Source organism: Phasianus colchicus, chromosome 3 (assembly GCF_987193195.1).
Source record: "Phasianus colchicus chromosome 3, bPhaCol1.hap1.1, whole genome shotgun sequence".
NCBI classification, from domain to species: Eukaryota; Metazoa; Chordata; class Aves; order Galliformes; family Phasianidae; genus Phasianus; species Phasianus colchicus.
In genome coordinates, this window is record NC_143438.1 from 81,943,037 (window position 1) to 81,955,110 (window position 12,074).

Consider the following 12,074-nt stretch of genomic DNA (forward strand, 5'->3'; position numbering starts at 1 on the left):
ACCTTAGTATTCTTTTCCTATCCTTTTACTTAACAGGAGATTTCCTTGGCTTTAGTCACAAATGTCAGTATAAACATAAGATTAAAAAAACATATATATTTCTGAATTTAAGCAGTATTACCCATTCTAGGTGTACTGAATATATGAATAAGAACGTGCCTAGGTTTACTACTTGCTCTTTCCTGTTTAGAAACTACTGAAGTCTTCCATATCTAACTTGTTCTGTTATTCTGAACATTTCTGTATTCTAGGATAAGGAAGGGTTAGCAACCATGACACTGAAATGCAAGAAGGAAATTGAGGTTGTGGCTCAGACATCATATAATAATTTGGTCTTGGTATAAAACTATTTGTCCAGCTTCAAAATACTCACTTGATTGACCTTGGTAAAATTCTTAAAAATTACAACCAAGCCAGGACCACATTCTTGGCCTTCTTAAATTTACTCTAAGTGTTGATTGATTTTGTTACTGTTTATAGCATTTAACAGCAAATCAAAACAGACCAGTTCATTTGAATTTAAGAGTTCATTCAGTTGTAATGTACTTCTTCCCATTGTACCTTTTATCAATCATTCAATTCTTAAAGCTGTTATCATCATCAAACAAGAAGTAAAATTAGCAATATGGGCCTAGAACCTTTGTCAACGTGAAAATTGAATTAGTTCTTCCATTAAGATTCAGAACACTCATGCTCTTGGACACACGTCAATCATTTGACAAAAACCCTAATCCTAATCCTATCCTAACCGTGTAAATATGCTTCTCCCACTTGAAATACATCTATTTAACATCTCTTGAAGCTTTTATTTTTACAATAGCATGGTGCTACCACAAAAACTGAAGAAAATCAAAATCAGAGAGGAAGAACACAACATGAGAACGTAATGAAGATTTTGAAACATTCATCTATAGAAGTGTTAACCTGGAGTTTATTTTCTTTCGTTCTCCTAGGCTATGGGATTTTTTTCTTTCAGAAGAAATATTCTGGAGAGCAATGTTTCTGTTGCAATACATATGAACAGAAAGAATTTGCGATAACTGTTCTGTGCAGAAGTTAATTGATATGAGAAGTTACTTTTTTCCGGTTATTTCTTTCCATATTTTAATTTAGTTCAAAATAGGATTATCAACCAATCTAATTTTTATTCTTATTATTGTAAATTGAAACTGCAATAATGTAAATATAGTTGGCAGGAAACATATCATAACAGATAAGTGTAACAAAGAAATGCACAATATATATTGAACACAAAAACAGCAAAGAAAAAAAAAGCTAACTGTACTCTAAAAAAGCCTAAAGATTACTAACCATTCTAGAAATAGCTCAGGCCAAAATTCTGGCTCCATCTTCCCTCTCATCCTCTTACTAAGAAGTATTTTTGTAATAGTATGAAAAACATTCATTATACTTAATTCCCTTCAAGATTTAAATTGAAAGAAAAATAAAACAACAGTGATACAATATACTCAAGATACTTTATGAGACTGGTAATATATGCCTTGGACAGCTGAAGTTCTTCAGCCTTTGGCCTTATGCCGCACAACACACCCAAGGCATATATTAATGGCCCCATAAAAACATACCCTGTAATGACTTGCGGCTTAAATAAACATACTTGTCTTTCTCTTTTCCTCCTCCGAATATTGGATGCAGCAGAACTCCTCCGGTCTTCAGTTCATATGCCACTATTTGATCTAACTCCTAAGAAGTACAACACATGTAAGCGAGTGTAATTTCGGAAAGCACAGAAATTAGTTATAGAAGATAGAGAAGCTTTTAACATCATTGTTCAAGCCATACCTTCTGAAGAAATATGTTTTCAAGCACAGACTAATATTTTAAAACCAGTGATCTTCCTCAGCATGGCAAGCAATAATAAGACAGTTGAAACTGGCAGTTAACTCTTGCTCTCAATCTGGATTATGGGTCAGCCTACAACACCTAAATCTATAATAATCTAAACCTAATATCAACACATCTGAAGAATATTATTGTCCACTGAGTAAGTTTCTTCCGATCTTTTTTCTTTATTTGAATGTTTCCATTCAGAGTAAAGTAATACTGGGTACACCTACATAGGAGACTGCAGAATATAAAAGCTCACCTCACCTTCACCTACATCCAAGCCAGACAGAAGCAGGCTCTGTGTCTGAATTTGTGTGCTGCTGTGCCCATGTTAACAAACACACTTAAGGCAGGATGTTTGCTCACTGTCATCCAACAGTCAACATGGCTTCTGGATCAAATCAGGTCAGTTTTAGCATAAGGAGAGTGAACTGCTGTCTGCAACCCCATGTTAGACAAGGAATTTCCAATGCTGACACATTTTGATACATATTGATTCCTATCAACTTGTATCCTTTCATATACTAACAATATGTTAAAAACAGTTAGGGAAGCTGTGACAGCAGCATTTCTCAGTTGTATGTGGAAGCACATAACTAACACACAGGGAGAGTACATGAACATCTAATACTCAGAAGCAACTCTGCACACAGCACTGGACTCTGGTGTTCTCTATTGTACAACCATGTTTAGCACAGGACTGGTGAGGTGGAACATGCCTTATTCAGGTAAGGATAAGGTACTGGGTACCTGTGTGGGTAAGAGAAGTAATTGAAGCCCACTGGTAGAAAAAATGTGACAAGATGAAGAAGATATGTATCTTTCTATAAATGAATGTCACTGAAAAGAGTGAATGTTATGACTATTAAGTTCCTGTCTCACACCATTACACTTAGAAATATAACCAACAGACAAAACCTTCTTTTTCAGTACAGGTGACTCTTAATGGAAAAAAAAAATCTTAATGAAAATAAAAAGCTATCAACTTTCACCACAGACATCAAAAGTTTTAGGTCCAACAATTCCAACAAGTTCCCCTTCCCATCTCCAAAATCATCCACAGTATGTTCTGATTCAAAGGAAGGTACATACAATGTTGCAATATGCAAGCGCAGAAATATCTGAGCACCAAAGAGTGTCATCTCTTCACTCATCATATACAGTTGGTCAGAAGCAAGACTGCACTGTATCTCTTTCAAAAAGCTACTTGGTTTACTCTTATTATCACACATTCATACTGTGTTTTATGAGTTCCTTGGGAAAGTGAGCTAATTATAATATGAACAAAGAATGGAAGTGTAAAGACAAGTAGCTGTGGGTAAGTAACTCTTCTTGAATGACTTCCTCAGCCTTATCCTTAAAGTCTATCCATATCCTAGAATATGAGAAGACTGCCAAGCCCATATAAAATGAAGTATACTTTCCTGCTCAGACATCAGATTGATCACAGAAGAATGAAATAAAGACAGAGCATCCATCAAAACTTTCAACAGTCCTCAAGTTACATCAGTTTGGGGAAATGATGTTTGTCAGTCTACATGGCTAGATGGTCAGACTCAGACTTGCAGTCAATGGCCCAATGTTCAAGTGGAATCTAGGTACAAGTGATGTTCCTCGGGGATGAGTGCTGAGACCAGAGTCATTTAACAACTTTGTAGGCAGCACGGACAGTGGGATCAAGTGCACGCCTCCCAAGTTTGCAGATGACACTAAGCAGAGTGGTGCAACTGACACACTAGAGGGAAGGGATGCCACCGAGAGGGAGCTGGATAGGCTTGAGAGATGGGCTCATGTCAACCTCATGAAGTTCAACAAGGCCAAGTGCAAGGTCCTGCACCTGGATCAGGGTGATCTAAAGCACAAATACAGACTGGGGGGAGAAAGGCTTGACAGCAGCCCTGAAGAGAAGGATTTGGGGGGTGTCAGTTGATGAAAGACTCAACATAAGCCAGCAGTGTGTGCTTGCAGTCCAGAAGGCCAACTGTTTCTTGGGTTGCATCAAGAGAAGTGCGACCAGCAGGTCGAAAGAGGTGATTCTGCCCCTCTACTCTGCTCTCATGAGACCCCACCTGGAGTACTGCAACCAGTTCTGGGTCCCCCAATACAAGAAAGACATCAAGCTGTTGAAGTAGGTTCAGAGGAGAGCCATGAGCCACGAAGATGAACAGAGGGCTGAAGAGCCTCTGCTCCAAGAACAGGCTGGAAGAGTTGGCACTATTAAGGCCTGGAGAAGGCTCCGGGGAGACATTATAGCAGCCTTCCAGTACCCAAAGAGGGCCTAGAGGAAAGCTGGAGAGGGAGTTTTTTAAGGGCATATAGTAACAGGATGAGGGGAAATAGTTTTAAACTATAAGATACAAGATATCTAGATAGAATAAATATTAGGAATAAATTCTTTACTGTGAGGGTACTGAGACGCTGGAACAGGTTGCCCAGAGAAGTAGTGGGTGCTCCCTCTCCCTGAAGAGTCTCCCTGCAAGTTTTCAGCGCCAGACTCAATGGGCTTTAAGCAACCTGGTCCAGGGGGAGGTGTCCCTGCCTATAACTTGATCTTAAAGATCTCTTCCAATCTAAACCAGTCATAGAATCATAGAGTGGCCTGGGTTGGAAAGGACCACAATGATGATCATCTAGTTTCAACCTCCCTACTATGTGCAGGGTTGCCAGCCACCAGACCAAGCTGCCCAGAGCCACGTCCAGCTGGCCTTGAATGCCTCCAGGGATGGGGCATCCACAACCTCCTTGGGCAACCTGTTCCAGTGCGTCATCATCCTCTGTGTGAAAAACTTCCTCCTAATATCTAACCTAAATCTCCTCTGTCTCAGTTTAAAATCATTCCCCCTTGTCCTATCACTATCAACTCATGTAAACATTCTACAATTCTATGTTTTTCTAACAGGATAAACCACTATGATATGTATATTATCAACTGACTTGAGACAGCTTCACAGGTATTTGTCTACTGTTTTACTATAAAGATAGTATTTAAATGAGGCCAAAAAATACCTTGGTTGATCTAAGCCATCACCGGAACCTTTCTAAGGTAGAGTCATCACAGAATTACAACTTCAGTTCACCAAAGAGATCTCCTTATAGATTTTGCATTCTATTTTAAGTTCTAAAAAGTACTGTTTTTCTGTTAATTTTTTTCTTTGAGGAAAAACTCAGGCAAAAGCTCAAGAAAAAAATCAACTGCACAAAAGTGGATGAAAATTATTATTTGTAAGATAGTTGCAGAAACATACTATGGTTAATGTATTTGGTATTTAGCTTTAAATTTTGATACCATATCCACAAATTATAATATAATTAGGAAATACTACTATTATGTTATTACCTGTTTAATCCAGTGACGATATTCATTAACACCAAAAGTTTTTTTCATCCAAAGGCCATATATGTAACCAGAGATTCCCTTTAGCACCCATTCATCTGACCTATAATAAGAAAGAACCACAAATTATGACACTTCAGAAAGTATTTCATAATGGATAGTATTTTTACTAGCTCAAAATAGTCACAGCTTTCAGCAGGTTATATAACATTCTCTAAGTCAATAGAAGTCTGATGAGCTGTGAACCAATTTATGTAACTTGGCACCTGGATGGGACCAATGAAACTGAAGAGCCAGTGAAAACTGAACTTCAACCACAGAAGTCCAGATTAAAACATAAAAGCAAACTACCTTAGCTGAAACCGTAACAAAACAATGGAAATAGATACGAAAGTTAAAATGACTCCTAATCTACATGATCTTAATTTCTTGATACCTCTCTCAATGCAATGAAGAACATTTGGACAGCAATGAGACAAACTGCCTATCTGCACAATTCAAGGGACACCCACTTAAAAACAGTTGTCTTAAGTTGTCTTAGAGTTGTCTTAAGAGAGAAGAACATGGAGAAGAAGCACAAAATGAACATGAGCTAGAATCCAAAGCATAAGAATGGCAGATATGTGACAGAAATTCTCTAATAATTATCCTCTATGAATGTATAGCTACCAAAGCACAGTACAACAATGAGTAAAGTAATTTGAGAGAAGACACATTCAACCACTACAGTCCTCTGAACATATACATCTCACATTCCTGATCTAAGGGAAAAAAAAAGCTATCCTGGATTTTCATTTACTGAGATGGTTTTTACAGTTACTTCTTCACTTATACTTCTGGTAAAATACAATACACAAAATAAATTTCAGTTCCCTAAATTTTCCACTTTTTCTAGAGAGTACCACACTAAAATACTTACCAGGACATTCTGGATATAAAACACCCAAAAAACTGCTGGGCCAGGGCTTGTGCCAAGCACCTCCTAGTCAGTGGAGTTTCATCTATAATCATTGCGCTGTGCAAGAGATTTGTGCTGGACCCCATAAAAAGAGAATAACACAGTATGAGCACAAGCTTGAAAAAGCAACACCCCCCAAAAAGTAAATATTAAAAAAGAGACCTTGTTTTAAAAGCCAAAACAAATACACTATTTCTTTCACTGATTTTCCAGCAAGAGATCAACTTTTCTTTTTTTTTTTTTTTTTTTTTTTTAAATAACATTAATCTAGGCAGTGTATCTATTATATATACACAGAATTTATCTTTTGGATTCAGAGTACCCTCTCCCAGCTGAAGAAAAGCAAAACATAATCAAATGAGTACATTTAAGCCGATCTTAAATATTTCATGCATGGTGCTTCTAAATCAGAAAACCTCTGCCAATTTTTTGTTGAAGATGTGAATCCAACATCTTTAAAAAATATATAATGAGAAATGCTGTTAAAGTCTGTAATGTCAAAAGACAGCTTTTTCATAGTAGGAAACCCAAAACTCAGACTATAAAAATAATATCAGGTATTTCCCAGTAGTCTTAAAGTTTCTATGCTCACAGATTTAGAAAGCATCATTTTCTCAAATACTAACCTGAAAATACTCATGGATGCATAAGCAGCTACTTCAACATACGCTTCATCAATAAAAACCGTCTTGAAGCAGGAGTATGGATAGCGGCAGGTCAGAATCTCCTCATAAAACTCAAAAACCTCATGAAGGTATGACGTGGTATGTTTGAGCAATGGAAGTAGTTGTGGCAAGCAAAAGTGAGTCACCTACAAAGGAAAAAATTGGTACAGGACTGGTGAATATGTTTAAATCTGTTTACATCAAATTAATTAATGAAAGAGAAAAAAAACCAAAAATGGTACGACTAATACAAATCTATCAGAAAAAAAAGCACTTTCAACCATGATAGTAATTATAATGGCAGAAAAGTGCACCAGGATATCTACCTAAATTGTGAGAGTAACAACAAACAATAGTTTTTAAAAATGTATTCAAAGATGACATCTACCTACTGATGTCTATCATTTAACATAACCTGACTTTTTTTTTGTGACGTTGTAGTCTAGTGTCTTCAGGAGTATTATTTTTCTCTTACATAATAATGAATGAGACACATAACATCTAGTGAAGCAGTGTTATCATTTAGGAGACAACCTAATAGAGCCGAAGCTATGAGTAACCTTCAATATTACTGTTTTCTCCAAAAGGTAACTTCAGCACAGAAATGAAGTTTAGAATGGTTTGTAATGTCAAGTCAACTTTATACAACTCTAACTCCATAGAAATTTATCAGTTTGCTCTTCTCAAGGACTGATTTTTTTTTTTTTAAAATAGTAGCTACCTCTTTAATAAAAAGAAAAGGAGATATCTATAAAGATTATTACCTCATGCATGTATGGATCAACAAGAATTTCAAAAGGTCCTATGGCTAGGGAGATGTTAGAAGCAGCAGTTGGAATTGCCAGCATATAATGAAATGTCTTCTTTCTCATGTCATGGGTATATACAGTTTCCACCAAATCTCCATTTGAAACAGCCACCATTGCAGCATCCACAGTATATTCAAGTTTCCAGGTACACAGCTCAGAATATGAATCAACGCAAGGAAACCAAAATCTAGGAAAGTCAGTGTGTGGCAAAGATGGTTAACAATTATGTTTCACAAATGATATTTCTTTCAAGTTCCAAACTGTATCTTTTAACATTGTCAACACTGACACGCTTCTACTATACGGTAACATGTATAAATATACACTGCTTTCACAAAGCACTGCAAATTTCTTTACCTCCTGAGCTATAGTGACTAGAAAGCCTAATGGTTGGGTGCTATTTCACACTGGTGAGCTCATTTCAAGCAGCAATTAAATTTTCAAGTGTTCAGCTTTACCAAGAATTCAGAGAAACTGTATTTCCTACACTTTGAGATTAAATAGGAACTGTAGTCTAACATTCAAAGACAGTATTCTTACCTTGTAGAATTTTGATAACCACATGAAAAGACATGAGCACCTCTTTCTGCCATGCTGCCCTCCATGTTGGGTACCACAAAATGAAGACCTCCTTTTGGCTGATCCAGAGAAAAATTTATGTGCACCTTTAGGACTTTCAACTCTGCAGCATCGAGACAGAAATCAAAGAACATACATAAGTTATGTGAAAGTTATTTCAGAATAATCATTCAGTTTCAGACTACTGGTCTTTCAAGACTATCTGTTTAATTCGTTTTTATCTACATACAGGTTCACCTTACAAATACATGAGCTTACAAAACTGTGACCTCTTAACTCACAGGATATGAATTTATGAGATAAAAACTTCAATTGGAGTTGCATTTAATCTTCCTATTCCTCAACAATAAAGATACAGCTATTGTACCTTTATCGTGGTTTCGTTTCTACACTGCTGAAGTTACACTACTGAAATAATTTTCTACCAAAACTGCAAGTAACAGGCACATTCTAAAAAGATATACTATTATAATTTGCAGTTTTTTAAAACCTCATTATATTTAAAGCTTCTCCTGTGACCGAAGTGTCTTTGCTTTGGTTCAGTTTCACAGAAATCTCACCCATGAAGAGACAGGCAAGAAAAGAAATTCAAGCAAATAGAGAAGTTTAGCCAAGAAGTGTAACCATAAACTGGCATTGCAACTTTGAGAAAAAATATACTTGTTGGAATATTTTTCTTTCTAGGTTTGCAGGTAACACAATGGGAACTTTAACTAAAATTACAATAAAATAACAAAAGTATTTCCCAGTAAGATGTAACTGACAACAATGCACAAATGTTTTCAAAGTGAGATGGGAAAAAAAATGTAGCTTTATAAATATGTAAATAGAGAGATTCTGGTAAATTATTTTCTTTGTTGACTCATGTATACTTTAAGCAGCTTCAAACACTTATAATTTAGCACCCACCACACTCCATTATACCCATGTATATTTCTGGGCTCAGCACCACCTGGAGTTTGTAAAGGGTGCTGCAACCACTTCTCGATTTTACCAACAATCACAAAGGTATTTTTCAGATTTCAGCTGGAAAGATGAGTGACAACAAAAGAAAACAGTAATCACCATTTCATAAAATAACATAATGATATTTCTATTTATTTAGATCTCCTATTCTCCTATACGAACTCGCAGATAGCAATTCCCTGGCATCTTACATTAAGTTTTCAGTAAACAGTGTCTTTACATTACCATCAACATGTTTCCACAGCTCTGAGGGAACCTTAATGCAGAGTTCACCATTTCCAGCATCTGGGTCCACAGCACTGACTGCAGCAGCATAGGCATTGGAAAAATAGTTGAGATTCCTCCTGTCAGAAATAGCCGTTTAATTCTTAAAGTATACAATGATCCCAATAAAACAACTTTTAAAGTGACATGATTTCTATACCAAATTTCATGGGTAAAAAGGATAGCACTTTTTGGTCCTTGGAAACAATTTAAAAAGAAAAGATCGCAATCATTCATTTATTTTGGATGCAGACGAATTTCTACAATAGAGTTACAGCAGTTTAAGTGACTATATAGCAGCTGACAACACATTTCATTCTAAAGCAGTATCATTACTTTAGTTGTGACTTAGATTAACTATTTTCCTATGAAATGAACAGGCACATAGGCATGTTTATTGTTACAAGCTGAATTCTATCTTCTTATTGTTCAGTATTATCATATTCACATACTAAAAGATTCACCAGTCAAGTTCAGAAGTAGCTTTGCTTTTGCATCTTTATGCTACAGCTTTCATGTTCTTTAAAAATGGATTTTTAACTCTACAAAACATGGGCATGATGTCTTTCTTAATTCTAATCCTCTGGTACACAGATTTCTGTGTGAGGAGAAAGTATTTCAGTTACTCATCACCTCTGCCTTCCAAAAGGAATTCCGAGCATTTAGCTGTGCACCTCTGATGAATCCAGCAACTGTGGGGGCAGAGCTGCAGTCAAGCACAAAGTTCTCTGCAGTGGTGCTGCACCACAATGGAGTAAATTAACTTTTGGCTGTGAACTCCATTTTTCCGTGGAATCTCAAGTCTACACAAAGCAGACATGATCTCATTTCAGGATTTTACTTACTTTCATCTAACCACTCTGTATTCACCACCCACCAAGAAAATGGCATTCAACCCAAACTGCAGTACCTGACTTGGAAGAATGAAGGGTAATTAGCTATGTCAAGACCATCCCAGAAGTCAATACGTGTCAAATACCATGCTTATATTCTCAGCCTTACTCATCTGAAAAACTTAGCCAAACACCAAAATATAGTGAGGACATATTTTCATCCAGTTCTTGATCTTAGGCAATGATAATGCACACATTCCCTGGTACCACTACGAAGACTGAGAATTGCAGGAGCACCCAATTTGCCTATTTAGCTTGAAAGCTTCTGAAATGGGACTAAATACAGGAACACTTAAATCTTAAGTTTCAATACATAACCATGAATTTTTTTTTTCTTAGTTGAAGTGCATCTAAAGGTAGTTGAATGTGTTTACTGGAATATACTTCAACTATATGATGAATTCAAACCAGCTTAAATTTTTTTGGTAGAGAGCTTTCAGTTGGTTTAACTCCCTGATATGACTCACCAAGGGCTCAGAGCAGTGCTAATGCTGAGGCACAGGAGACTATCAGGGGCACCAAAACCACCTCAACTAACACTGTTGTAAGCTAACTTGAAACAGCATCCGACAAAGACAAACATCATTGGGAAAACTGTATTTTAAAAAGACTGCATGACTGAAAACTACCTTCTTAATTAAAGAAATTAGCAAGAGAAAACAGTAACACTTTAATAGATTGTAATGTCTCAAAGATTTTTCACTTTAATGTAAACTTGTTCTGAAAATTCATGACTGTCAATAGGAGACTCTTTTCCAGTACATCAGTAAGGATTTTTTCCAAGTTTGAGTCTCATGATGAATTTGTGGTTAAATTTTAAATATCAATGGATTCATAGACAGGAAAAGGTTATGATTTTATAACATGAAAGGTAGACTCCAGAGGGCTTAACATTTTATGGGAAACAGTCTATTCTGATATTTCTATTTTTGTGAAGTGTTCCAGTTCAAATGGGTGATTCATTGTAAAAGGAATCCATTAAAGACTTAGGAACACAGACTAATCTTTTCATAGGTTAGGCTACTCTCAGGATATAACCATTTTAAACAAAAAACAGAGCATAAGCCAGAAGTTACATCCCAAGAAATAAACATAATGGAAAGTGTGCACAGTGAAATAGTAGTATGAATTCATGAGTTTTCCTGGTAGAGTCATTTTATTAACAGAATAGACACAAAACACTGTTAATTACTGACCAAGAATGTGCTGTTGATTGACTGACAATGAGCAATCTTGTAAAGACATTTCTTTAAAGCTACCCACTGATTCCTAATACCTCCATGCCAACTTTCAGCTGCATTCCTCACTAGTAGGGGCAGCAGGGCTAAGTAACTGCTATGCAGAGCAAACACACAGTTTATAAACAACTTTCTTTCTGCAGTATTCAGCATCAACTTCATAAAATAAGATCTTTGCTCCATATGTAATTCATTACTATTACTACTCTTGTACTTTGCTTCCTAACTACAAATTAGTACTTACTTCTGGAGTCTTACTCTAAAACATAGTACAGAACTAAAATATATTGCATGCTATATGTATGTATGTTATGCACGTACATTTCTTATTAATTTATTAATAAAACAACAATCTGAACGTCTGTCACATTGAAAAAAGAACTTTTCTTGCCCGCAGCTAAGTGCTAGCCATCCCCTTTTTCAAAACTTCTCTACACTTCTGCTAGGAAGAGATTAAGCAATGACAAAGTGCATCATGAGTTTACAACTAGATGAAGAATCCTACCAGTGGAAATGAAGG

The 12,074-nt window shown here is 36.2% G+C and overlaps 1 protein-coding gene across 2 annotated transcripts in view; it reads right to left on the reverse strand.

Annotated features, from left to right (window-relative positions):
* TAF2 (TATA-box binding protein associated factor 2) overlaps nt 1-12,074 on the reverse strand; it is a 57,740-nt gene that overhangs the window by 39,649 nt on the left and 6,017 nt on the right. For both annotated transcript variants that reach the window (XM_031591163.2, XM_031591164.2), the window contains exons 4-10: nt 9,385-9,503; nt 8,155-8,296; nt 7,570-7,801; nt 6,767-6,951; nt 6,102-6,215; nt 5,186-5,285; nt 1,619-1,704 (exon numbers count right to left, since the gene is read on the reverse strand). In XM_031591163.2, the coding sequence (XP_031447023.1) occupies nt 1,619-1,704; nt 5,186-5,285; nt 6,102-6,215; nt 6,767-6,951; nt 7,570-7,801; nt 8,155-8,296; nt 9,385-9,503 (978 nt within the window). The remainder of the gene's footprint in view (nt 1-1,618; nt 1,705-5,185; nt 5,286-6,101; nt 6,216-6,766; nt 6,952-7,569; nt 7,802-8,154; nt 8,297-9,384; nt 9,504-12,074) is intronic.